Source organism: Magallana gigas, chromosome 2, assembly GCF_963853765.1.
Source record: "Magallana gigas chromosome 2, xbMagGiga1.1, whole genome shotgun sequence".
NCBI classification, from domain to species: Eukaryota; Metazoa; Mollusca; class Bivalvia; order Ostreida; family Ostreidae; genus Magallana; species Magallana gigas.
Window position 1 is genome coordinate 8555370 of NC_088854.1, and position 26932 is coordinate 8582301.

The following is a 26932-nucleotide window of genomic DNA, read 5'->3' on the forward strand; positions in this document are numbered from 1 at the left end:
TTTCACTTATAAGTACTCGATAGAATCATTTTGTTCAAACATTCGCTCAATGTTTTCTTAAAGAAAATCTCTTTGAAAACAAGCCGTTTTATGCTAAAAATGCGAAAATTGCGGGTAAGGGTAAACTTAATTTATGTCATATTTTTAAATTGTGGGCACTCAAATCGAAATGAAAATTATGAAAAATCTTCAAACGTACATCTGTACATATAAAACAAAGAATTACAGTAAAATGATGTTGTTCATTTAATGGGGCCATTTTAGGCCCAAACCATATATAGAAATAATTGCCAAAAAAAATTCCTTATTTTTTTGTCTTAGCATTTTATCTACGTCAGTTATAACTACTTTATCCGATTCTCAACTTTTTAAATATCTTGATATTTTCTCAACAATTTGTTGAGATATAAATATTCATAGATACACTAACATTATTAACTAAGTTAATCAGGTGAATAAATTAACACACGTTGATTAAAAACGTTACCCGACATTAATATGTAACAAAGATTATAGCTGCTTGGGCCAATTTTATATCAAATTTTATGAAAGCATTTAAACGATAGTTATGCTAAATATGTGGATAATAAAAAAATATTTCAGTATTTTTTTCAGATTTTTAAATCTTCAAAATAAGTCTGTTGCTGCGCAGTTCGACAGTCTGTTTTAAGTGATTGCATTGTCCTGTTATTATATGCATACTTTTCAAACAAAATGACATGTAGGACTTCGTATTTATTCCTTTTGTATCTTTTGGCAACAGTTTTGGCCGGTTTCGGGCAGAAACAAGCCAGTTCAAAAAATGTTTACATTCTTATCCTCAAAAATACGATATGGCCGCACATTCACCTTAAATGAATTTCGAAATGCTGTTCTTGCATCCATCGAGGAGGTCTAGTGTAAAAGATGGTCTCAAGCCGACAAAAATATAATTAAAGTTATTTTATTTTCAATGCATTCAATAAATGTTGTACAATTAGAAAATCGTATAAATCTGAAAAATCTAAATACATAAACATATATATACATGTTGTGTGAAAAGATCATTATGGCGGTAAAGAAGATGATAATGATTTTTATAACATACACATAAAGATAAGTACTTTTGAAGCAAATCAGTGAATTTTAATACCCTTTTCTATATCACATGTATCAGCCCTAGACTCCAATATCAGCCCGAGGGCCAAAGGATGATATTGGTTGAGGGCTGATACAGGCTGTGATATGGAAAAAGGAAAGGGCATCTATTACCATACTTACTTACATACTTAGTAAATGAATTAAAAAAAACCCATCAACTTGAACAAATTGATTTTAAAAGTTAACTGCTCCAAAACATTTGATAGCATTTAGAGTTTTCAACTGAACTTAAAAATGTCAACTGTAACAGATGTTTATTTTTTGTCTGTAAACATGCACAAATGCCAACACGAAAAAAGAAGTCAGATGACTTCTGCAAGGGGTGTGATAGAGATCCGAGTTGCGTGATGTTATCTGTCTTACATATGCCTAAAACTTGTATTTATTACTAAGTATGCAATAAAATACCCAATGCATGGTTGTACAAATGATGATATGAGGTGCACGTTTTCATTTATGAAGTTGGATTACTTCTCTTGTTATAACGACAAAGGAATGATTTGAGTATACCATAACGCATTCAATATGGAAGAAATACAGACATTCAACAATTGTACCAACCTGACCATTTAGAACTTCCTTCTGAAATGCCACCAACATTATATTAAATCAACTGTTTGTCATACTTGAAAAATCAAACACTTCCACACTTCAACATTACAATGGATCCGAACCTTTTTGATCCTGGATTTTGTATTATTGATGCAGCATTCTCATATATTTCGGAAAGGTTAACCTTACAGTAAATTAAACTTAACAATACCTATGCATAATTTGTTTGCAAAACAATGAATAGAAACAATCAGGAGGAAAACCGTTTGCATTATTAATACTAGCATGCGTTTTCCAACAAGCGATCAAGAGAACAATAAACGGTGAGCTGTGACGGATAAAATCTATAACTATAATGTAAGAATGAAGCAAAGAAGTGACTTTTGCCAATATTAAGAGTGGGACGGGGGGGGGGGGTGTGAAGTAGATTAGTGTAAGAATGCAATACGTTCTAGAATGCTGGTTTTACACAGAATCAACACAAAGTAATCATGGGAATCCAGTACATCATCCTTGACCTAAATTTTACATCTTTGTTTGATCGGCAAGCTTATCACACTATCCAAAATATTATATATTTTCTCTATTTCGCTTTATATTATTGTCTATAAATGGACATAGCGACATGTGTAAATGAACTAGATGCTAGTACTATACAAGATGTAAAAAAATTCAAAATACAATACATCCAGGTACATACAATATATGTATATTCAGAATTCAGAAAATGGAAAAAGAGAGTTTGAATACATACTCTGGTATTTGGAAACTGTTTTGAAAGATCTGTGAGGTGACAACAAGTTTGTTTAAACAAATAAAAATTAATCCTTGCCTACTACATATCGCTGTACCAAGTAATATGTCCAGAAAACAACGTTGAATAACAGAAAACTGACCGGGAACCCGACACGAGCCACCTTGTCCACCTGCCGAGCTCTCTGTAGGAAGTCGATTTCTCTCCTGTCCGGTACCCCATTAGAGGGTAGCATAGGACCCTTTTCTCGCATTGATGGTTGATTCTAGACAAAGATTGAAAATGTTTCTTAAATCTAATAAGGAAAAATAAATCTGAGGATTTCACAACTGAAAAAAAATCCTTTAATTACAACTTTTGAAAAACATATTATTCAAAAAGTAATAACGTATTATTCAAGGCAATGTTTCAAAATGTAAATAAAAGAGTATTACTAGTCTTGTTTACGGCCAGAACTGAATAAGCTAATCTACAAACATAAATGTTTGGAAATATTTGGTTGCAGGAGAGTGTGACATGATAGAGATCATTTGTTCAAAACAAAGTACCTTCATAGAGGTATATTTGACGTGTCTTCGTGTCTGCACGTTGATGTAAGCATATTCTAGTAAGGCAGCAAACACAAACACTAATCCCATTGACATCCACACATCTATAGCTTTGATGTATGAAACACGTGGTAGGGAATTTCTAATACCGGAACTCTGTGTTGTCATGGTGAGTACACACAAAACTCCTAACGAGATTCTGGCGGGAACTGCATCCACATGAATCCAAAAGGATATCCAAGAGAGTATGACTATAAGTATGCTTGGCACAAAAATCTGGGCCAAATAGTACCCTAAATTTCGTCGGAAGAAGAGTTTGGCTTGAAGACATGCAAATTCGTTGTCTGAAATACAATGTATAAATATGTTATGAAATAATAGAGATAAATGTATTAAATCTCTACCCTTATTCAATGGTTACAATTCCATATTTTGTATTTAAAAAGAATATTTCTCTGAAAATATTCATGGATTTGATCAATCATTTTTTTCATCAGATGGAATCTTTTAATTCATATCAATATTTTCTGTGCATAGATGATACCGCTCAAAAACGGACAGGGAAAAAGAACAATAGACAGAAACAATTATTGAGTCAAAGAAACAACATCCTGGGGATGTAAAGTTGAATAAAGAAAATACCCAGAATTTTACAACCATATCTAAAAATAGGGATATGTTAATACAGTTAGGAGTACTTTATGGACAAAGACTTAAGTCGGTAAAATGAAGGCAAAATATCTAGACTATCACCAGAGAACTTAAAATTATTATATTTTTTTTTTAATTTCATAACCAAAAGAGCCGCTGAATCAGAGCTTGATATCTAGAATTCTTTATGGTGATTTCCAAGACAAGGATGAAATAGCTACCACGTATCGATCCTGCTCTGGCAATATACCCAGCTGTTTGTGGCTGTAAAAAATAACTTACTTGGTCCAAACGAGGTGGTCTTTTCACAGGAACCCGTATGTATTTGTTTATAGAAGTAGAACTGAGGGGTCTCCTGTTCGTCGTTTTTGTCAGCGTTCATCAAAATCACCGGATCTCTCTTGTGCCAATGAAAGACCACATTCTCTATGCTGTACGCATCTGCAAGAATATTTCGTTGTGAGCATACGCCAAAAACTTAATCCTTTAATTAGTGAAAGGAAAATAATGAAATTTTGTAGAGAGCTTCTTGGTTTTCAAATCAACAAGGAACTTTTTTCATGACCAATAAATTAATGCAAAAGGGCTTTTATTTTTATGAAGCCTGCGGTTTATTATGAACTTGACAATCACGCCTTCTCATTGGGTTTCAGCACTTATGACCTGCCAACCCCAAAACCAATTACGGAGTGAAAGAATAGTATGTGGAAACCAAAATACTGCAAACAACTAGGCCACTTCTAGTACTAGTTCTCATTAAGAAATGTGGTAAAATCCCAGCAGAAACACCCAAACAATGCTGAGACGAATTCATTAGATGTACAATTCCAATGCAATTCGTATATACGGTTTGTAGGGCAAACTGTCTCTTTGTACACATTGTTTGGAGCTTTGTAATAAAATAGAACTGCCCTCAGGGACTAAACTGACTTCTAAAAATATCTATCAAAGTTGTCATTCTGTCGAAACCTTTTGCATTTCGCCCTCATTGTCAGTGATCAAGTTTACTTGCGCTTCCATGTAATGTTTAAACAGTGAAAGCTAATTTTCATCGAAGCAATTATTCAGGAAAAACCCCCACCAAAAATATGCCTGAAGAATTAATCTTAAATCTGAAAAATTACAAAGTTAAATGTGTGATTCGCTTTGAGACCTAAATTATCATTGGTGCATACTTTCATTTACAACAGAAAAAGTTGAATGGAAGGAGCTACTTTCTCCAATTAGCTTTGTTTTCGTTATGTATGTAAAGTGTTATTCTTTATTCGAAATTGCAGACCGATTCAAATATAACTGACATTTTTCAAATTGATATGCCCTGGGGAGATAACTCTTTTATTAAAACATGACTAATCTTTCGAATGCATATAATTTTAAAGATTTGGAATTAAAATCTTTTAATTTACATTAAGTCCTCCATTTCACGAGTGGTATTAATGAAATCAATTAACGAACAGATTTTACACACATTTCATTGTTTTGAGTCATAGTACAGTTCAAAGTATTGTTACAACGTTTACAAGGCCCTTCCGAACAACAGGGAGATATAAATTATCTTTACTGTTCAAATCCTACCAAGAATCAATATCGAAAGGAATGACCATTTATCTAAGGAAACTGTCTTTGCTTCTTCTTTGGTGACTACTTAATGGTGGGATATAACACCTCTAAGGGGGTTTTCTCTTACGAATCTGTCGGCGATCAATACTCACAGCTCTCCAAGAAAATGGTGCACTCCTGGTCATCCAGCGGAAAGTTGTGAAGTTTCATCGTACATGTCAGAGTCATCGACAGCCTGGCCGAGAATATAGGAGAAGAGAAACGGGTTTAAAATTAAGTTACAGAGTTCACGTCAAGGGTTTATTCGTTCCTAATTAATGACAACTTGGTATAAATCTAATTTCTGCAGAGATTTACAGAGAATATATCATTTCATTGGTGTTCTTTACTAAATTACCACTCAGTCTCTAGAAGATCAACATCATTTTTTATATTCAAGAGACAACTCTCGATCAATTGTTTGCATGAAGCCGAGTTTTCTTTTACAAATCATCATTATTTTAGTTTGAAACAATTTTCGTACTAGGTAATGTAAATCGATTCTCAGATTATCTAAAGGCACAATTTTGTTGAAAAAAAACCTATCAAAATGTATGTATAAATATTTGATTTAAATTGTGTTTTAATGTGAAAATGTTACGAATTTCATCGAAATAAGGTGATGGAATTATGAAAATGCAAAAAATCATCACATTATAAACAAAGGTGGTAGTTTAAAACTTTCCAAATTCCAATTATCTTGAGCATAAAAGCATGTTTGGGGTTTTTTTTTTACCAAGACGGTTGTTAAGTAATGCAATATATGCATTGTACATTTTGTAAAATGCAGTTAGCTTTTGAATTGCAAATAACAAACTTGCAAAGGTGTTCTAAAAACCGATTGCCTAAAATATATGAAAAGGCCAGTTACGCTTAAAATGTAGTTAAAGAATATTTTAATTGATGCTGAGGGTATTTATTGCAAGAATCATTTTAATACCCTACGTGATTTGTTTAGCATTTTCAGTACCTGATGGCTTAATGTGAATTATCTAAAAATGCCTTTGCTAGAATATTGCATTTGAAATTTTTTGAATATGTAGACGTGCAGAAACCAACAATTATCGAATTAAATATCCTTTTATAAAGAGGTTGATATGTAAGTCATTACTGTTTTTTGACTTTTAACAAACAAATTGTTTCAAGAATGGATATTGTGTTGTTTTTATCCAACAATTGTGGATTGATAACCTTATTTTACCAGGCAATTTGTCTCTAATTACATCACTAAAGGATATAATGTCTCAATTTGAGAAAATGCACTTTTAAGAAACTGCACTTTCGAAAAATTGCTTTTAACTGTTTTGAAATTTGTCTAAATTTTTGAAACATTTTATTGAGTACCTCAAAACTGTATCAACTTTTTGGGCGAAATATATACAAGAAATATATATCTTAAAATATCTAATATCTTAAAATATATTTGTTTAAAATATGGAAATAAAAATAGCCATTATATTAGATTGCTCCTTCAATTTGCTTAAGATATGGTATGATTACAAGATAAGTAATATTATATACAGTTTGAATGTAAATAATATTTAACTATTTTGATGAAGAAATGTTTTATTACAACTACAACAAATATTAAAATATGTAGAAAGGAAATATTTTGGGAATAATAATTATTAAACTTGCGATAATTTTCACTATGAATATAAGGTTGTGTCTTCAGAACTATTAACAAAATATATAAATAGTATGTACAAAAGTAACCTTATTGATGACCAAATTATTTAAATTTGATTTTTTTCTTTACGATTTCTTAGCTTCAAAATCGCATCTTGCTAACTTCATGAACCTTTAATAATATACTTTCAATTTCAGGTCATGATTGTGCTACGTAAAAAAGAGCTTCAAAACTCGATCCCTGCTTATCACTCACTGCAGTCTACAGCGAGGGGTTTTCACTTTATCAGTACCTGTGCTCATGAATTATTAATTATCTTTGTTCTTTAGCAAAACACTATTTGACTGGTCTTTATCGACTTAATACTGTAGTGGAGTGCACTTGAACCCAATCAGCAAGAATCTGGATCCAGTGTCCCCAGAGAAAACAAACTTCAATTCATTTGCAAAAAAGTCTGATATTGATCGCCAACATGCAATGGATTTATTTACATACGTTTAAAAGGGTTGATACTCGAGATAATATATTCAAATAAAGACAAATAAGATATATTCTACAACAGCTTTAGTATAAATACACACGTTGATAACACATCAATATAGACCTGTAGGGAGCCGCCTGGTTCTAGTACATGTGGATCAACACCTGTCTACACCTGATGACGTAACCACTCACCTTATACTGTAAAAGACGGTCCCGTTCTGGTAAATGTGGAGCAGTTTGTTGTTTACAGTGACTGTGTGGAAGGTCGCCTGCTTCTCGTTGGGGAAGTAAGTGTCTGGGACCCAGACGTTTTCTATCATCTTCTGGTCCAGCTCCAAGTTTGGAAAGTCGCTGTATTTGGTGTAATTCAGACGCGGATCCACCCATTGTTGGTAAAGAAAAAGATTCAGGGAAAAGTCCTTGGAAAAAATACAGTATATGTATTGTCTTTTTTATTTCACATACAATTTTTTAAAGGGGCATGGTCACGATTTTGGTCCAACTCATTTTTCTTTTTTATTGTTAAAAATTCTTTAGAAATGCATTTTTAATGATCAACCAAAATGTAAGTGTCCGTCGTAGAGTATTAGCAAGATACAGAACTCACAATTCTTCGTCGCGTAAACAAGACTTGTGTCCTGTATTTGTTTACAGTGATTCAATATACAGGTAAACGTTCCATATACTCTGATTTCTTTCGTTTCTAATTCGCTTCAAGCATAGACAAATACCTCCTACAGTTTATCACATTCAATTTAGGTCTAAAATTGAAATTTTCACTTTCACATTCAAAACATAAACAAAAATATGACAAACATAAAAATTTGATATATGAACTGAAATTCTAATTGAATATCAAATATTCATGAAGTATTCTAGACAATAAAAACTGGAAAAAATTGATCTAAATCGTGACATGCCCGTTTAAAACCTAGTAGAACAATGTTGTTCTAACAAGAAAACACTTCTAGTAACTATTCTAAAAATATATTCGATACAAATGGAATATGTCTTTGGCTAAGTGAATTTATTTGAATAAGTTATTTTTATATATATGGCCCTATCGCAAGGTCTTTATGGAAAAAAAGATTTGTATGTAAAGTTTTACCATTGAGATTTCATTGATGGAGTCGATACTTATAATTGATAAGTTAATGGTTACGTTGGTGGCTCTGTCTGTAAATGAATATAAAAGTCAGATATTAGTTTCAAGGAATGATATCACAACACTGCTAACATATAACATAACAAAGCACAGCTGTAATTTTTTAAACACGAAATAATGTTGCAATGTTGACTACATCAAAATATTGTGACGATGTTATTGATCTTTTATAAATGTAGATATTTTCTCGAAAACATTTCATCGTGTAGCTAAAGTATGCTAATTGTATGAGTGTTTCATGATTGAGAGATGCCTTTTTAATTTGGCCTTTTTAGTAGTGTGACAATAAACTTGATTTAATACTTAGCCTAAATATTGCTAATGTAAGTCACATTTACTATTTTGCAACCCCTTGTAATTCCAACATAAAAGGTTTAATACAGATTTTTAATCTTGCATTTCGATTCAATCGTAACAGTTCTCATTCATTATTCTTCTCATGACATATATCTGAAATTAACGGTTCGATCGGAATAACCTAGCCGTGCGCGACTGAGACTCTCTTGTTTAGCGAGTTCCGTGTTGTGTGAAATGTATTCATCAATCACATAAGTTCTTATAGAAAAGCCAGATACCTTCTCGAAGCAGATTTCATTACTCTAGAGGGAATCATAAAGCACCACTAAAATACCATCTTACAATATCAATCCATTCTATTTTATTTCGCTGGTTGTTTACTACGATAAGCGCAAAATCAATGTCTGGGTTGTGCAATAAGGTTAAGACAGGTCCATGCGTCTTAAGATCATCAAATAAACTTATGCCTTCATTCTAATTAAAGATTTCAACATACAAATAAGGTTTATACCTAAAATTTCCAGTCTTAAGCCAGGAATTTATACGTAAATTGTATCATAAGAATACACAAAGTAAAATGTCAATGCACAAAGTACGCTTTATCCTTGCATGCGTATGTTTCGTAACTCAAACGACCTACGGTAGCATCCTATTGAAGTTTATATACACATCTTATGTCTTAATGTTGTTTGTCCCAAGGAACACCTACCTTCTTCATAATTAGGAGCTATTCGGTTGTCGTAGGAGTTGTTGTTTAGAAGAGTCTGCAAGACATCTCTTCTGCAATACAAACATAATTTCTTTTAGTGACTATTGTATCGACAAGAAACAACAGTTATATCGGTTTATAATCTAGAGGGTGTTTTTTGAAGACAATAGTACAGTACAATAACATGCACGTGTGGGAGATTAAGTAATTAACCAGTACAGTAATGGCACCTGCGTACAGTTGCCTAATTGTCTTACAATACTGGCCCACATATGTGTCACATCAATTATACAAACAGATGTATTGGAGGGGAGCTGCATTTCATAAGCGTGGAAGTCCTGAATCTCCCGGGTAAAGGAATCACGCACAGTCACAAAGAATTAGGGAGTATCACAGTTAAAGTAAGAACTCGCCCCAAAGGTCCCGTGAGTTTACGCTGTACGGAGCTGTCTGGGTCGCGAGCGATGTAGATATAATTAAGATTACGTACAACAGGTCTCTGCAGAGAAAGTAAATGTCTAAGGCATGCAAAACATGTTTTGAAAATTCTTTGTTCAATTACCCGTACTAGTGCTTATTCAGATTAAATACCAATGCTGAAATTTGAGAAACATTTTTGATCAACTGTCTTGAATCTTCAAATGACTGTATAAATAAAATATGACTACAAAATAAAAAAGAGTTATCATCATAGATATACAGTATTAAAGAAACGTATCATTACACTATCATTACAGGTACATGTAAATATGCAGGATTAAAGTGCCATTTTTATTAAGGTGGCTCACTACACCGTAAAATATAATCTCAAATCAGCAGATAATTACTTGATTATGATAGATATCATTATGGATAAGAAGTATTTAAGTCTAATAGGCCAAAAAATATGCAATTTTGAATGAAAAATTACATTTTCAAAAATTTAATTCAGTTAACATTAACAAACAGACGGATTAGAACTCATGATCTGCGGTGCAGAAGCCCAATATTTTAACAACTGAGCTTCAACGATATACAACCCAACTGAACGCTATAAACAGTTTAAAAAGAACGTTTAAATCGCCGTCTTGTGACGTAGTGTCTTAAAAAGTATAAGTGTAGGTGTAGTGAGGTACCTTAAACCAATGAAATAAACTATTGACGAAAAATGCATGCCTTTCATGGAAAAAAAATATTATCTATCATATCAAAGTTCAGCAACTGTCTGAGTACCAAAAATCAAAGTTCAGCAACTGTCTAAGTACCAATTAGTGTCTTTTTACCCTTGTGCTATAGTGATACAAATTGATGATGACTGTTCTAATCGTTTTTGTTTGATTGGTTGAGCAGTATCTATAACGTTCAATGTTTAGTGAAGTACGTAGGATTTATGTATACAGAATTGTAATTGTTTGATAATTGTTTGATTATGATAATTATTAGTGCTGTCGTTTACTTATTAACAATTTTTTGATTATCATGGACTAATTGAAATATGTGAATTAGTAATACTGATTTAATTTTAAGAACAAAATTTAAAATTTTTAGTAAGAAGTGTATAAGACCACTTTCAACGAACTTGAGAATATCAATATAAAAATTATTCCCCAAAATGAAATAACCTGAAAAGTGTTTTAGCGAAAATCAAGAATAAAATGTTATATTTGGTCATTATGGTTATATAATTTCATAAATGATCAGCCATTTTTGCAAACATCAGGCAAAGACCCAACACATTGCTAGCAGTGTGTCCACGAAACATTTATTTGTTATGCTGTGATATTGTCGATGTTCTCCAAGTTGTGTTTGTTGACAAAATTGTCGATTTTGAATTGGCCATGTTTGCAAATGAAGGTATTATATCCAAGTAATACACCAAAAGATCAAAAGCAAGGAAAATACCAACATCTTAGCTTTGAGTGCAAACAGATGCGAAATGATGCTTCGCTTACAATGTTTATAGTGTTTAATTGAATAGTATAATCAAAATGCGTAAGACATAAAAGAATATGATGATTGGTAGGCTACTGTCGATGAATACTAATGAATAATTTATCATCTGCATATATATTTGTTTGCAAATGGAAAATTTTGTGAAACTTGAATAATTCATTAAACATACTTTAAGTCAGATCTATCAGTAACATTTTATATTCTCTTTAACGTACTAAAATCATATTTTTACACTTTAAACTTAGCTTTTTAAATGTTCTAACTTGCAATGTTATCATAACCATCGCAGTTTAAAACACCCAAAGGATAAATAACAAGTATCTTGGTTATTTGATTAGCAAACGTATTTTAAGTCACTTTGACTAATTATATACATTAATTTTTAAAGCCGATTGTACTTGTTTGATTGCATTATAATAAATTAACATTAGAATTGATTGTTAAGTTTATTCACGATATCAAACAAAACAAAACGCTACAAACATCGGCATCCGGTCACGCCTGTCTGGATAACACATGGTCGTCCAAGGGCAGAAAAAAAGTAATAGAACACAATCCAATCGTGTCCACTGACGAAAGTCTTTGTCGTATAAGAGTTGTCGCAGTCACTGTTTAGAAGCCGTAAAGCAAAGGCCGCTTAACAATATTGGAGAACACAAAACGGATAACAACCGTAAAATAATTTGTCCGGGGAAGTACGCTCCAAGTTAGAACGTCCTTATAATAGAACGGATTTCTCGAACCTCCCTAGACGTGACACGTATTCACCGAAAAAAAGGAGAACTTAAACGGGCACAAAAGGAACTGAGTGGAAAGTCTGGAGTCTTTGTGGCGTCCATTAGCGTTATCCGATGAGGTGTAACTGAGACCATAAAATGGGCGACTCTTGTATCAATCCTCACAGGTCATTAAAAAACTTACTTGCTAAAACAACCGAAAAAACCTTCATTGCCCAACTTTAGTAGTGAGGCACATGTATAGAATCATTTCATTTGCAAAAAGTAAACACTGTCACAACACTACCCTTTCTATGTAAACTTAACGTCAGTTTTTTTTGGCCTTATGGATAACAATTTTCTGTATTATAATGTCCTTACTTGATTGACGTGAAATGAACATGTTTTAGTATCCCAAGATCTAGTTAAAGATTTTTTTTCTTCAAAAAACTTGTTAAGACTTAGTGATGTTTTTTTTAAATTCAATAGTCTATGATTTCATCTTGCTGAATGCTGGTCTCGTTAGAAACGCGTTAGAAACGCTTAGAGATAAATGAAAGGGGGATACGGTGGGGTAAATTTTTTTTGAAAAACTGGTTACCAATAAGCGATGTTTTTTCGAATAGTAAGAATTTTGCTCCAATATTACTATCAATAAATCCCTGAACCTAAAAGATGAACTCGCACCCGTTTCAACTTATGTCTCATTGTTTATTGATGCTAAGATTAAATGTAATGATCGATATTTACTGGGTGCATCACAGGTAAACAGGAAATTCCTTACCACTCAAAAATCCCTAGGGTACAACCCTGTAAAAATCCAAAGAGAGTCCATGTTGTTTGTTCACCACAACTCTCTATGTAAGAAATGTAATGTTTAAGCCCAATGTGTCGGGAACGGTACTGTTAGTGGCATAATCTATTATCTACATGCATACTGTCAAAAAGATAATTCAAAGTTTAGCTACTTGTTTATCACATTGATAAACATATACAGACAACTTTGTGTTATCAATATTATTGATGCTGCTATAACTTTAGCACACATGTTAACTACCCAAGACAAACAGAATATTTTTTAAAAGCGATTTTAACACTTCACATCTATTTGATATTACTATGCATCAATGAAAAAAAAATAAACCCAGTTGAGCTCAAAAATGAAAAAATAACGCTAAGGGTAAATATAAAAGAACACCTACCTCGCCATTTCGCAGTAAACCTCTGGTACAGCGGTCAGACATATTAGGATAGTACAGACACTGGTCGTGCCCTGGGTGTACATTTTCTGGGGTACTGAGTACTACTGGCATCAGCCACAGCAGTAGCTCGCTGCCTGCTTCAATCCACCACTCGAGTATTAATGGAACGATGCCCTGTTGTTTCCGATCGACCGAACTGTCAAGTAGATTGTGTTGCATACTGTGTAACCTACTGATGGTGCAACAGTGACAGAGGTATGTGTGAGAGCAAGTGAGAGTTAATAGACGGAAAAGTTCATTAAGATGGCTTTAACCTAATTGGATAATCAGTAATATATGGGTTCCTTTTTAATTAAAATCACACATGTAAATTACTTTGAAGTTTAATTTAATTTATTGAAGATCCTTCAACGTTTATTTTGGTCTGCTTTTCTATGTCTGTCTATTTGTTCGTCTGTCTTATGAATGTTCATCAAGTGACAGCGTGTACGGGAATTTGTGTCGATAGTTTGATGTCTATCTTGTGATGATAAACAGCTGATCAAAAATATAAGAGAATATGTAAATAATGGTGCAGTTTTATCTTATACATAATGGATTTTCTCGCACTATAAACTAGTCATTAAGTTCCGGTGAAGACTTAGCCGTTTGGTACGAAAATAAAACCCTTACAGAAAGCGTCTTCAGCAGCGAAATCGATGGAAATCATACTGCAAACATCAGTGAAACTGATACCGATTAGAGCCGGTTTGTTGAATTATAATGCAGAGAAAGGAGAAAACGAATTTCATGATTACAGATGGAATTGTGTGCGAATAACAGTATTAAATTGGAACAGTAAGATCTCAAGTCTTCACGGAATACTTTGATGAATAACAATGAAGAATATCGTGCAGAAGTATTTTATTGTAAATGCGTATGCCATAGCAATCCAGCCAACCAGACTGAATTTAATATTAGCATAAGGAACGTCCATTATATACTGATAAAGAACATAAACATCTATTTTCGTCTATTACAGATACACAAAAGCAGATTTAAATAAAATTTACTGTTTATTGTTTAAGAAAGGTATTCTAATTTGAAATCTAAGTAGCATCTAATTTATAATATGTAATGATTTATTAACAATACATTATCATGTAAAAAACCAAAAAACCAAAAAAAAACCACTCATAGCCAACAGTGTCTACACTATAGATTGAAATGCATTGATACATAGAGAAGAAATTGTTGCCATGTGGTCCCGTTGTCATGGTAACAGGGGAGAACAATGCACAAAATGACGATTTTAAGTTAAATTTCAGAAAAATGGTTAGAGAGGGAAAACATTAAGATAAAAAGAAAAAAAAATGCAGAGGAAAAAAAGTTTAATCTTTTGATTGGGGAGAAGAAAGATTATGAAAAGTTATGTTTTTGAAAGGGATACTTCGGTACCCTTGAGGTCATCGTGATTATAGTTTATTGCCCTTAAATATTTGTATATGGTTATTATAAAAAAAATTACCCTGTTGCAATGGTCAGAATATGTTAAACTAGGAAAATTTCAATTTTTATTTTTTTTAAAGATTCTTATTTCCATTTACGTACAGGGTCTTATAGGGACATGGTCACGATTTTGGTCAAAAATTATTTTTTCGATTTTAATGTTTACAATGCTTTAGTAAGGCATATTTAATAGGCAACCAAAATTTGAGTGTCATTTGATGAGTTATAAGCGAGTTACAGAGCTTACAATTCTTCGCTATGAAAACAAAGCGTTTGTTTACATTTCGAATGTTGAAGTGATAATTCCAGTTTTCGACCTGAAATAAATGTGCTAATCGTTAGGAACTATTTATTTATGCTTTAAATGAATAATAAGATAGACAAACCAGCTTTAAAATAGATATTTTCCTGGTATATTGAACCTATGTAAACAAAAACAGGGCACGAACCTTGTTTACATGACCAAGAATTGTGAGCCCTGTATCTTGCTTAAAAATCAACGACTGGCACCCAAATTTAATTTGATCATTAGAAATGCATTCCTAAAGCATTGCAAATAATAAAAACAGAAAAATAAAATTTGACCAAAATCGTGACCATGCCCCTTTAAATTATTTATGAAAAAGTATTTTTAAAACGTTTACAGGTAGAACAAAATTTAATTCTGTCAATTAAAAAAAACCCAACGATATTTCGAATGTGACCTGATTTGACAATTAAAAACATACTCGCATTTTGAAAATATACGCGGTTTATATTTTGCTTTCTTTAGTTTTCCAAAGGTCGGTATGCTTCAGGAGAAGTGTGCCCACACAAACACAAAATGTCGTCGGAATTTGCAATGAAAAAGTTACAATTTCACTGAGATTAAGAAATTAACTTGTAAGCACGAGCTTACAGTGCTCCAATGTAGCTACGCCACTGATCTAAATATAATAATACTGAACACCCTTTGCTTATTCGTATTGTGACATATCTCTGCCCCTTGTGTGCAAGTTATTTTTCTATCAACTATGTTGACATGCAAGATAATTATGTCAACATGCAACATAATTATGTTGACATGCAAGAAAATTCCAATCAGATAAGAATTATACAAAATCTCATAAAATCTCAAATATCACCCACCTGTTACATCCAAAATGCTAGATGCTACCTTTTTATGTTCTTTTATGTTTTATATTCAATAAAAACGAACATTTGTAAAGTGGCGAGAAAACACGCAACAGTTGTACATATCAAGAGTGTAAAATATAGAAATATCGATTTTTAATACTAGAAAACAACAATATCTCAAGCGATGTAGAGAAGGTTTGCTTTGTCCTACATTTATATTTCGCTAATACGCAAGTACGATTCTATTTGGAACAAGCTACAATAGCAATTGTCTTATGGCAATCGTGTGTGTTCATATTTTTTTTTTGACTCATTCAAATTACAAAACAGCAGGCGGCACAAAGCAGATCTTACCTGATCTGTCCCCTCTTCCCGCCAATTCAAAAAATACCCATGTGGCACCAATTACATCTACCATGAATATTACCATAATACACGGGGGGTAAGACTAGATTCCATTAATCGCCTCATTCCTGTATGCTCGCATTTTATGCGTCAATATCAGATCCTTGTTTTAGACGCAAGATAGAACAGTGACCTCAATCAATGGCTTTTTTTCCAATTTTAATCTTGTAGCTAGAAACAAAAAATTTTGCGCAATTGTACAGTTTCGTCTTATGTAATGATTATTTAGTTCCATTGCAAAACAAAAATCGTGTACGAAAAGTTTCAATTTTTAATGGGACAATTTTTTCATTTTGATGGAACTTTAATCAAGTATTGAAATTCTGCAATCAATTTGATTGTCAGGACCTCCATACAGAATTACTTGTGTATCATCTAGTGCTCTGATGTACTTGGTTCTCTCTCTCTCTCTCTCTCTCTCTCTCTCCAAACGGTTAATGTTAGACAACTTTATTCAACACTTTCAGGAACAATGTATAAAAGTGAAATCAAATTGAGCCACTTGGTCGTAATAAAAAAATAGATAAATACCTGTACACTGAGAGGACAAGAGCAAATGAAAAGAGACGATTGAGCTGACACCAGCGCCGAATCTGACAGCTCTGGTATCTATATTTATACACTTGTATCTTATAAGAATAGACATATATATTATAAAGTCACAGGCATCTGGCGTTATAGATTGTTCCCATAATAAAACTAAATACCCTATATCTAATAATGCACAGGTATATGTACCCATCGCTGTCATCTTGCATTTATTTCACACTGTCACATCAGGTGAAATTTTGAGTTAAAATTCATCGATAAAAATTGTTTGCGATCCTTCGTCTTCTAATCGGTTCTTCAAAATTTTAGCTTACAACTGATTCAACCAAAACGGTGCATTACATCTGTTATTAATAAAAATCATTCCCCAATCTGCATCTACTGTTTTAGGTATACGACAAAACGCTAACGAGTAGACGGAAGTTGACGTTATTTTGTCAAACTTGTGGTAATTCCTTCCAAATATAGCACTGATACAAATATTCAAAAGACGTCTATTTGGAATTCGAACAACATACAAGTTAAAATTAAGAAAAGGGATACTACAAACTGTCAATTATAACTTTTATTTCACAAAGTTTATAAAACACATTTAAGAATGCATATATTTTGAAATAATGAAATAAACACCCGGTGCAGGGAAATCTCATTTACGTATAGGTGACAAATTCCGCCTACCCTTGACATATATCGCAGTAGATACAGATTGAGTCTTCAGATCAAGAGAGATAAAATTTAATATTTTTATCAGTAATTGTTAATTATGTTCAATTTTATAAATGGAATCAAAACATTTTTAAAAGGGAAAAATACATGGTATTTTACTGTAAAGTGCAAAAGCATGTGCAACGTAAACTTAAGTTGGCCACCGAAATTGTAACGTCAGGTAAAATAATGCAAGTTAACGTCAGTCTGCTTGTGAAGTAGACAGCTTTTACGTTTCAAGGCATTCAAATAGTACTATCTTTTAAGAATAGATATTTCATTTAATTCACGTAAAATGCAGCTCATAAAAAAATAAGTTGTTACAATATTGATTTTTAATTGATTAATAAAAATCCGTGGTGTGTGAGAAAAAAAATGTTTTTACATAGCACTGTTATATTTTCTCGATATTTATAAGTATTTGTAATTAGCGTAGCTTCCATTTGACTTTTAAACACACCCAAAGCAAAGGCTTTAAAATGAAAACCTTTCATTGTTATTGAATTCAAAATATTATTCTTTATTACTTCTCAAAATCACATTATTCTTTATTACTTTTCAAAAATCACATAAACACTTGAAAACAAATATATAACACAAACACAGTTGATTTGATGTGAAACATATTAGAAAGTGCATGATATTAAATTGGATTTATAAATAAATTAGAGATACATTTCATCTCCACAGAGAGACACAAGAGCCAACCTTGTTTAGAAACTGAATTGAAGAATCACGTGCGAAAACTTGAAATTTACATGGTGAGAAGTGATGCAACTGATATCGTTCAGTGTAATAATGACAATAATGACGATGACAGTCCACAAATATTTATATGTAATGCAGTCGGGAATATTGAGCAATAAAACAAATGTCTTGATAGAGTTTCACTGCGAAAACTAAAATCAATTATTTTGCAAGGTAGAAAACCCAAAAAACAAGATTGAATACAACATAGCAGAGAGGAAATACAATTCTTGACACTCTATCAACTCGTCGAGCTCGGTCCATGAAATCTTTCTTCGGTTGTGGTTCCGCAATCTGCATGCTTTTTCCATCTTTCTTATTGTCCTATAATAATTCGACAATCAGTTAATCTTTAATGAACAAGCAAACATATTTAACAAGGAATCTGTTCTTCTTGTTTTGTTTTTTTTTGAAAATGTGGTTTGACTTTATCTGGATTTTAAATTCTTTAAAAAACTCGATTTCTTTACTTTGATTTTCGTTTTTCCAAGTTTACTGTAAACGTATCTTTTATTTCACCTTGAATTTATTTCGGCAGTTTTTGAGCTGACTCAAAAAAAGTCATTGCTGAGTGTCCTACAAAAACTATTTTACTTATATTAATTAATGCTATTAAATTGAAGAATCGGTTTATAATTTACTTTTTAAAGTCAATATCATAAACGCCTATTATACGTTTAGGGTATTATCATGTTGTGAGTTATCATTATAATTATTGGTATTAGAGTAAGGTACCTTAGCTTGTTTGCAATGTTTTCTTGTGTGAACGTTTATATAAGCGTATTCCAATAAAGCGGCAAATACAAACAAAAGTCCAGCAGCCAACCAGATATCAATGGCCTTTATGTAAGACAAAACCGGAAGAGAAGACCGTATGCCGGAACTCTGCGTTGTCATAGTGAGCACACAGATGACTCCTAGCGAAACCCTCGCGGGAACATGATCCAAGTGAATCCAAAACGAGAGCCAGGAAAGGATGACAATCATCATGCTTGGAATAAACACGTGTGACATGTATAATCCCAAATTTCTTTGAATGAACAGTTTGGCTTCGAGACAGGAAAACTCTATATCTGGAATTGAAGTATAAAAATTTCTTGACCCATGTAATGATGAAAGAGCAAGGTATCCTCTTTTTTCTAGGATTAAATAAAGAGGAGTAAACTCTAAAACACCGAAGACTCCAGACCAACCAACCTCACTTCCTTGTTAGTTTTTAAAACAGACTAATACATCATTCCCAACAAGAAACAGGGAACAAAATTAAACGCAGGAAAAAAGCATTTAATAGAATAATTCATATATGTTTAGAAGAGTTGAATGTTTACATTTGGTCAAAGCAAGTTTCATTAATGTGTTGACATACCAAAATGTCCCCATGATTTTAGAACGGAAACAACAACATTGATAACTAACCAGACATATTAAAAAATTGATGCATCTAATATAAATGAAGTAATTTTAAAACAAAAGTACATCTAATGTGTTTGATAATTGAAATTGTTCCGTTTTTTTTTCTTCTATAAAACTGTACGTTTTGATAATTATATGATGTTACTTGTATCCAATCGATTTAACAAACCCGAAAGAAAGTAGAATGAATGTGATTGTAATTATAAACTGTCAAAAATAACATCAACGGCAACCAAAAAGAAGGGAATTTCTGACTATTATGTGTATGATGGGCGGTCAACTTGTAATAGCTAGAAGATAAATTATCCTTTCCAGCTAAAAATCCTTAATTAGGTGTGCTTTACACAAATAGTAAATTTACATGACTAGTTCTATATTCATTATGAGCTTTGTAATTGTATCATTGTAATTTGAGCTAATATACAGCACTGCTCTTTAGATTGTTTACTATTGATATGCTCTGGTGTGATATCAAAGAACGATAATCAATTCTATATCTATATTAAGCGTTTTGTTTTATCAAATTTTAACGAAGATCAAGTCAAATGACAAATATTTCAAATTGTTTTCCTTCTTATCTATTGTCATATAATTTTATGTCAAAAAACGAAACTCCTCAAATTTTAATTTATTTAGCAAATATTTATTGTCCGGTTGAAGTTATTGATACAGAATGATTTGATAGCTTTTTGATAGATCAAATGCTTTAATTAAATAGTACTGTACCTAAATACACAATGAGTGTCGTGCCATTCTGTATTATGCTTATGACAAAAGACAAGCGTAATCTGAATAACACGTCACAACTGAACTAACACGACAACATAAGACTTACTAAACGAGTTGACGTTAGAACCGCCCTTGGTCTCCAGTGGTTTGTAGAAATAGAACTGAGGTAGCCTCTGTTCGTCGTTATCGTCAAGTTTAAAAATAACCGGTTCTTTGGGATTCCACCTCAAGGCAACGTTCTCTTTAGAGTAAGCATCTGCAACTCAAAAACTTGTACATCATCATTCTGTTCAATTCTTTTCATAAGTATAAACGTGTCAGCATAATTCATGTAATAATAATTTGAAATTATTATTACTTAAACTTGCGATCGTTATGCAGTTTTATTTTTCAAGCAAAATAAACTTTCTCTGTACTTATCAATTATTTTAAAATAAATACTTTTAGAACATTCTTTTAATTTTTTTTTTAGGAATTTTAGGAATTAATGTTTAGCCTCTCCTAAATTCAGAAATGTTTATTTCATCGCAATAAATAAAAGGTGTTTACATGTTTTATCTTAAATTTTCTCCGTTCCATAAACGTAAAACAGCCATCGATGTCAAGCAATATTAAACAGGTTCATGATTCGTCGTTGAGGAAACGTTCTCATTGTTAATTAGTAATTACTTACCTTTAAATAGCAAAAGCACTGCGTAATTAAAGATTTAGGTAATTTAATTTCTGATAAAACTTTTTCTTGTTCACATAGCTAATGGACTTATTGTGCCAAATGACACAGTCAGGGTTTGTTTCATATAATAAACCTACTGTGTTTCGAAAAAAAATCCAAAATGAAAAGAACAACAATCTCTTGTTTTCCCCGAAATCTTATTCAACAGCGTTTTGAAATGCTTAAACGCCATCTTTTGATCTGTATGACCGTTGTTACAACAGTAAAAGTAGTGTGTTGCTTGAAATTACTTTCCGAGAAACCACTGCATCAGAAATACCAATATTTATAACAAGGGTTATATTAATAGTAAACAAAAAATCTAAATTGCTAAAATTCTGACATCCAGACCAATAATGAGTCCTCAAGAGGGGTTGAAAGTCCAATATAGATTTAATGCTACAATAAGTGATTCTACTATGCAATGATCACCTTCAAATAATATAGATTTGAAATTGTAAAAACCGTGACCATCGGACCAATTTTGGTACCAAAAGAGGGTTTGAAGTTTTACATGAAAACATTTAATTCTCACAATGTTATAATTTGTGGATTAACTTTGCACGTATTCTAATATAGTGTAGATTTTGAACTGTGCAAACTGTGATCCCTGTCCACAACGGTGGCCCCAAAAATTTTCGGAGTTCAGATTAGAAATATATAGGGAAATTGTTAGAAAATACAATGTTACATTTGGGACTTTACGATGCGATGCAAGCGACTTAATATTCTCATAAAGTCCTCATATTAAGATCAAATCAAAAGTGACCATGTTTTACTTTTTATAATAATCATTGTCAAATATTTAGCTTGATACGATCCATAAATATACTAAAAAATCAATATGTGCCATGCAATGTTTGTGGATAGCTCGGATCTGAACGATAATGTTTCACTACCCTGAACAATTTTATCTTTTTTTCATTCTGAGCAGGTATTACACCACTATTAAAAACGACATTACACGTTGTTGCTTTTAAACAATTTCATCTTTATTCATTCTGAGCAGATATTAAACCACTATTAAACAGTATCTTACACGTTGTTGCTTTTTTGCTTTCAACACTTACAACTTTCCAGGAAAATATAACAGGTCTGGTCGTCCATTGGAAAATATCGAAGATCCATCATACAAGACAGAGTTAATGATAATCTGTAAATAAGAATTACCAAAAAGTTTAATTGTTGAATAATTTAATCTAAAATAGTCTTTATATAAAAATATTATTGTTTGCATTGATGATTTTTCTGTAAAGCAATCTTGTTGTTCAAAAGATATGGATATTTCAAATTATTAAACAACATTCTCTCATTTTGAAAAAGGTGGTCGGTATAACCAAACTTTAACTCTAAATTATAAATGCACATACTATAAGAATAGTTGTAACAACAACAGAAAAGAAAACTATTGGTCATATTCTTGAGTAAAGTTATCAAAAATCTTCTATTTCGATTATTAAACTTTATGAGGTACTTAGTATTTGATATTGTGTCCTTATAATGTTTGAAAGGTTTAGAACAATGCTTTGGCTTCAAGGTGTCTCATCTCGCCTGAACTGCAGGCTCGGTGATACAGACATGGCAGCAAAAGAGACGAAATCTCTTAAAAAAACATTCAACTCTAGACCAACACTTGTTATGGAATACTTGATAGTAATACACACTGTCTTACTTTAACTACACTCGAAAAATGTTGAATGCAATAATGTTACTACGAAGCGTGCATTTTTAGTAATGTTATTCATCTTCTTTAACGTTTTCCAAATTTATTTAATAATTTATCTATGATGTTTTAAATTTGATGTACAGTGAATGCATTTACAGAATTGTTAGAAAAACAAAAGGCCCATAGGCCACATCGCTCACCTGAACAACAGTTCCTTGCAACATTCTATTTCGTAGCATATGCTATTTCTATTTTAATCTTGGAACCCCTTTCTGGGGCCCCAGTATTGGTCCGTGGATTATTGTTGGCTTTAACAATTTCGAATCTACACTATCTCAGGATGCTTGCACAGTAATCTCACAAACTGTAGCTTTGTAGTTCTCAAAAATAATTTTTTTAAACATTTTTCATAATATACATTTCTATGTTAAACTTTGAACCCGTCTCGGGGCCCCAATATTAGTCCAGTGGGCACAGCGTTGTTGATTTAGAATCTTCATTATTTAAGGATGCTTACATAGTAATCTCCCAAATTGAAGCATTGTAGTTTCTTGAACCTCACCACGGACCCCATTTTTATCTGGGGGCCACCATATTTTATTGTATATTTTAGCTTTTGGTTAAATAATGGCATTTCTGGTGCTGTGGTTCTCGAGAAGAATTTTTTAAAACTTTTCTCCCTACGTATTTCTATGTTAAACTTTGAACCTCGACTTGGGTCCAAGTTTTGGTCCGAGGGTCACGAATTTTACAATTTAGAATTTACTATCAATACAATCTTTGGTGTAAATATTCGCATTTCGTTTAGTTGTTCTTGAGAAGAAGATTTTTAAAAACACATACCCTATACTCACAGCTTCGTAATTATCTCCATCTTAAATTATTTTATTTAGAATCCCCATACTATAAGGATGCTTTCTATTAAGTTTGGTTAAATTTGGCCCAGTGGTTTTAGAGAAGAAATGAAAAGTATGAAAAGTTTACAGACGGACGACGGACAACAGGTGATCAGAAAAGCTCATTTGAACCTTCACTTCAGGTGAGCTAATAACGCACATTAATTAACGGTAAAAATGGGAGTTGGGGTGATTTTCACTTGGTGTTGAATTCAGTAAGGGTCATATATAGACAGAGGCATGTCCGACCTGATGCTGTAGATGACGGAACCGTTGTTGTAGATGTGGAGAAGTTTGTTTGGGACCGTGATGGTGTGGAAGCTGGCGCTTTTCTCATTCTTGAAGAAGAGGTCAGGGATCCACACGTCACCAATACGCCTCTGGTCCAGTTCTAGGACACTGATGTTGCTGATATGAGAGAAGTTGAGGCGAGAGTCTCTCCATGTCTGTCGCAAAAACACGTTCATTGAGTAATCCTGTAACAGAATGGTGAAGGTTGAAGAATCAGAAAGATGAATTGTGACATTAATTGTGTCGGTGTTAATCCTTATTATTTCTTAAATAACGTATATAGTGTGTACTATCTTTATGGGACTCAGACAATTGTTATAACAGATTTTACTTGTGATACATCTTTACACAATTGTGCCGTATTATATAAAAAAAAATCATTTTATAAACGTTTCAAATGGGGCAACCATAGCCTTAATCAACCTAAGAGCTTCAAGCAAAGTGTCATGCAGTATATATATATATAAAAATATGCCATACTATTAAAGTAGAAATGACACGTTAATCGTCGTATTTGAATTAATAAATGCCACAACGCCTGCTTTGATGTTTTTGATAATAAAATAAAATAAAATGTTCCAAATAAAGACACAAAAAACAGGATCATACAGTTATTTCTCAAAAAAAGTATTTAGCTTATATTGGATATTAATTGCACTTTTGCGTTAGTATAAAACCGAATTATTCACACTTTCATACCATGGATATGGCACTAATGGAGTCGATACTTGTTATTTCAAGCTGAACATCAACCTCCGTTGCCACATCTACAAACAATATAATAACATCCTTGTTACATGATTGTACATATCAACCAATTAAAATTGGTTCTATATCGCAATTTAAAGGTTTTATCAAATGTTGATATAGGGCCTTCTTTGACTAAAACACACCAATATATATAGCTACCTTTTTCGTAGTCAGGTGCAATTCCAGCGTCATATGTTGAGCTGTTCAGTAGATGATTCAAAATATCCCTTCTGAAATGTACCACAGTAATATTAAATGTTTTTGTATACAGCTTTATTATTGATATGGGACTCTAAACCTGCTTATCAAACAAATGTTTAATATATTATATCTTAAGCGTTGTTGAATAAAATGCAGCAGTGAACTCAGCCCTAAAGGTCTTCGCGACACATGGCAATTCTAGGACAGGTCAAGGTTGACCCAGTTGTATTGTTAAATATGTATATGTAACAGTTCTACTAACGTGTAGATTCTCAACTAAGAGTAATATATGTTAGGAGAGATATTATAAAGAGTTAGTTGAAAATGGGTTTGGGGCACCATATAGATGTAATTTTTTTGTCAACAACACAATTTAATTTGTCACAAATAGGACACATATCAATAATAAATCAGGAGGTGAATGATTTCAAATAAATAGTCAATGCACTTTAGTTACAATCAATCATTAATCAATTAGCAATGTTTATTTGATATCGTAAAACCAGGATACGAAATTGACAATTTTGGAAAGCTAGGGGAGTAACAATGTAAGCCACGTCAGAAATATCAAGCTTGTTGCGTGTATTGCTGCGACAGAATAGTTGACCTTGGTCATAAAAAAAGATTTGTCCCGCATAGTTAAGTTGATGTAAACTTGCAGAATTTTAGTTTGTATTCTTGGTTATGAAACCTTGAGAAACCAAATCAACGTTGACTTTATGATAAAACAAAAAAAATAAGACTACTTACATCGATTTCATTAAGCACAGGATGAGTGTCCTCCATGCGATGCGAGAATACAAGATATATAAAGCAGAAAGTACTACAAGAAGTTCGTCTGATGCTTGTACTCTTTCATCATTTCATGTACGTAATAAATGAAACGTTTACATAATTTATAAAAAAAAAAGATTCGAGATATGTTGTAAGGCGCATTTATAATCCATTCATTTTATTTTGCTTTATACGTGTAAAGAAAGGTTAACATAAATCATATTCCTTTCATCTTTATTAAAAAAATGAAAATTGGTGTAATTTTTTCTGATAAAATCGTTTTTAACTGAGGTCGCATACAACAACCCATACATTTATACAAAGACATAACGCTATCCTTTTATTACTTTAGATTCATTGTTATCTATATCATGCATCAGGGGGAAAAGACTTTATAAAAGCTGGAATCAAGTAATCATACCTCTGCAGCTGCTGGGACCTGACCAGGCGACCCAGCAAAAGAACAATCCACAGACTGGTGAAGAGAGTGTTCATCCTTGTTGTAGCTGTTGGTCAGATCATTAGGAGTCAGCGCCTTATGTAACAGGATTTTAAAGAGTTTAACAAATTGCTGTGTTTTTATGTGTGAAGCAAACAAGGAAGCTTAAAAGGGAACAACATGAATTTAGAATCTTTAGGAAACACATTAACGCACTTACATACAACCTTTTATGTTGAAATTATTGGTAAACCAACAAGTTAACCGACCCATTCTTCTGAAATATTCATTTTATTTCAAGTGTTTACAGTAGTTATGATTTTATAGACTATTTGGTGTTGAATGTTAAAGTAGAAAAACTTTGTTTTAAAGCGGATGGAGAATTCAGAATAAAGCTTGTGAGATAACAATTTTAAAACATTTAATGATCAAAGAAAGTACAGAAGAATCCCGTTGTTATTGTCGGATTATGGATGCCTATGGCCATAACAATACGTTTGCAGTGTATTCTCACAGTATACAGAAAATATTAAACATACACAGTGTCAATGGGCATATGTACAAATGAAATCTAAAACAATGAATATGAAAACCTGAAACCATTACCTGGATGCTACATAACAAATACAATTCAATTTCTGTTTAAACAAGAGGCTATAATGTATAATATTAT

The 26932-nt window shown here is 32.4% G+C and overlaps 2 protein-coding genes across 3 annotated transcripts; both read right to left on the minus strand.

Moving 5' to 3' along the window:
- Nucleotides 1-927: 927 nt before the first annotated feature.
- LOC105327475 (glycine receptor subunit alpha-2) lies at nt 928-13600 on the minus strand. The gene is made up of 8 exons (XM_011427978.4): nt 13379-13600; nt 9529-9599; nt 8466-8533; nt 7550-7776; nt 5358-5440; nt 3928-4086; nt 2995-3338; nt 928-2711 (listed from the first exon to the last, which is right to left on the minus strand). The coding sequence occupies exons 1-8, from the start codon at nt 13459-13461 to the stop codon at nt 2514-2516; spliced, it is 1233 nt and encodes a 410-aa protein (XP_011426280.1). The 5' UTR covers nt 13462-13600; the 3' UTR covers nt 928-2513.
- A 4107-nt stretch (nt 13601-17707) lies between these two features.
- LOC117681059 (glycine receptor subunit alpha-2-like) lies at nt 17708-26387 on the minus strand. Of its 2 annotated transcripts, XM_066074851.1 has the most exons (9): nt 26242-26387; nt 25797-25826; nt 25005-25075; nt 24795-24862; nt 24054-24280; nt 22313-22395; nt 20637-20786; nt 19124-19461; nt 17708-18712 (listed from the first exon to the last, which is right to left on the minus strand). In XM_066074851.1, the coding sequence occupies exons 1-9, from the start codon at nt 26313-26315 to the stop codon at nt 18551-18553; spliced, it is 1203 nt and encodes a 400-aa protein (XP_065930923.1). In that variant the 5' UTR covers nt 26316-26387; the 3' UTR covers nt 17708-18550. The 2 variants fall into 2 exon arrangements, with proteins under 2 accessions (XP_065930923.1, XP_034299974.2); XM_034444083.2 differs by lacking the exon at nt 25797-25826 and having other exon boundaries at nt 17709-18712.
- Between the last annotated feature and the right edge of the window lie 545 nt (nt 26388-26932).

Coding starts and splice junctions, on each gene's coding strand:
- LOC105327475 (XM_011427978.4), bottom strand. CDS start 13,461: ATGTACACCCAGGGCACGACCAGTGTCTGTACTATCCTAATATGTCTG. Junction 7,777..8,465: donor CCATCAATGAAATCTCAATG/GTAAAACTTTAC, acceptor ATTTTTTCCAAG/GACTTTTCCCTGAATCTTTT. Junction 5,441..7,549: donor ACCGTCTTTTACAGTATAAG/GTGAGTGGTTAC, acceptor ATTCTCGGCCAG/GCTGTCGATGACTCTGACAT.
- LOC117681059 (XM_066074851.1), bottom strand. CDS start 26,315: ATGAACACTCTCTTCACCAGTCTGTGGATTGTTCTTTTGCTGGGTCGC. Junction 20,787..22,312: donor TTATATTTTCCTGGAAAGTT/GTAAGTGTTGAA, acceptor TTTGAGTTGCAG/ATGCTTACTCTAAAGAGAAC. Junction 18,713..19,123: donor AACATTGCAAACAAGCTAAG/GTACCTTACTCT, acceptor GAATTATTATAG/GACAATAAGAAAGATGGAAA.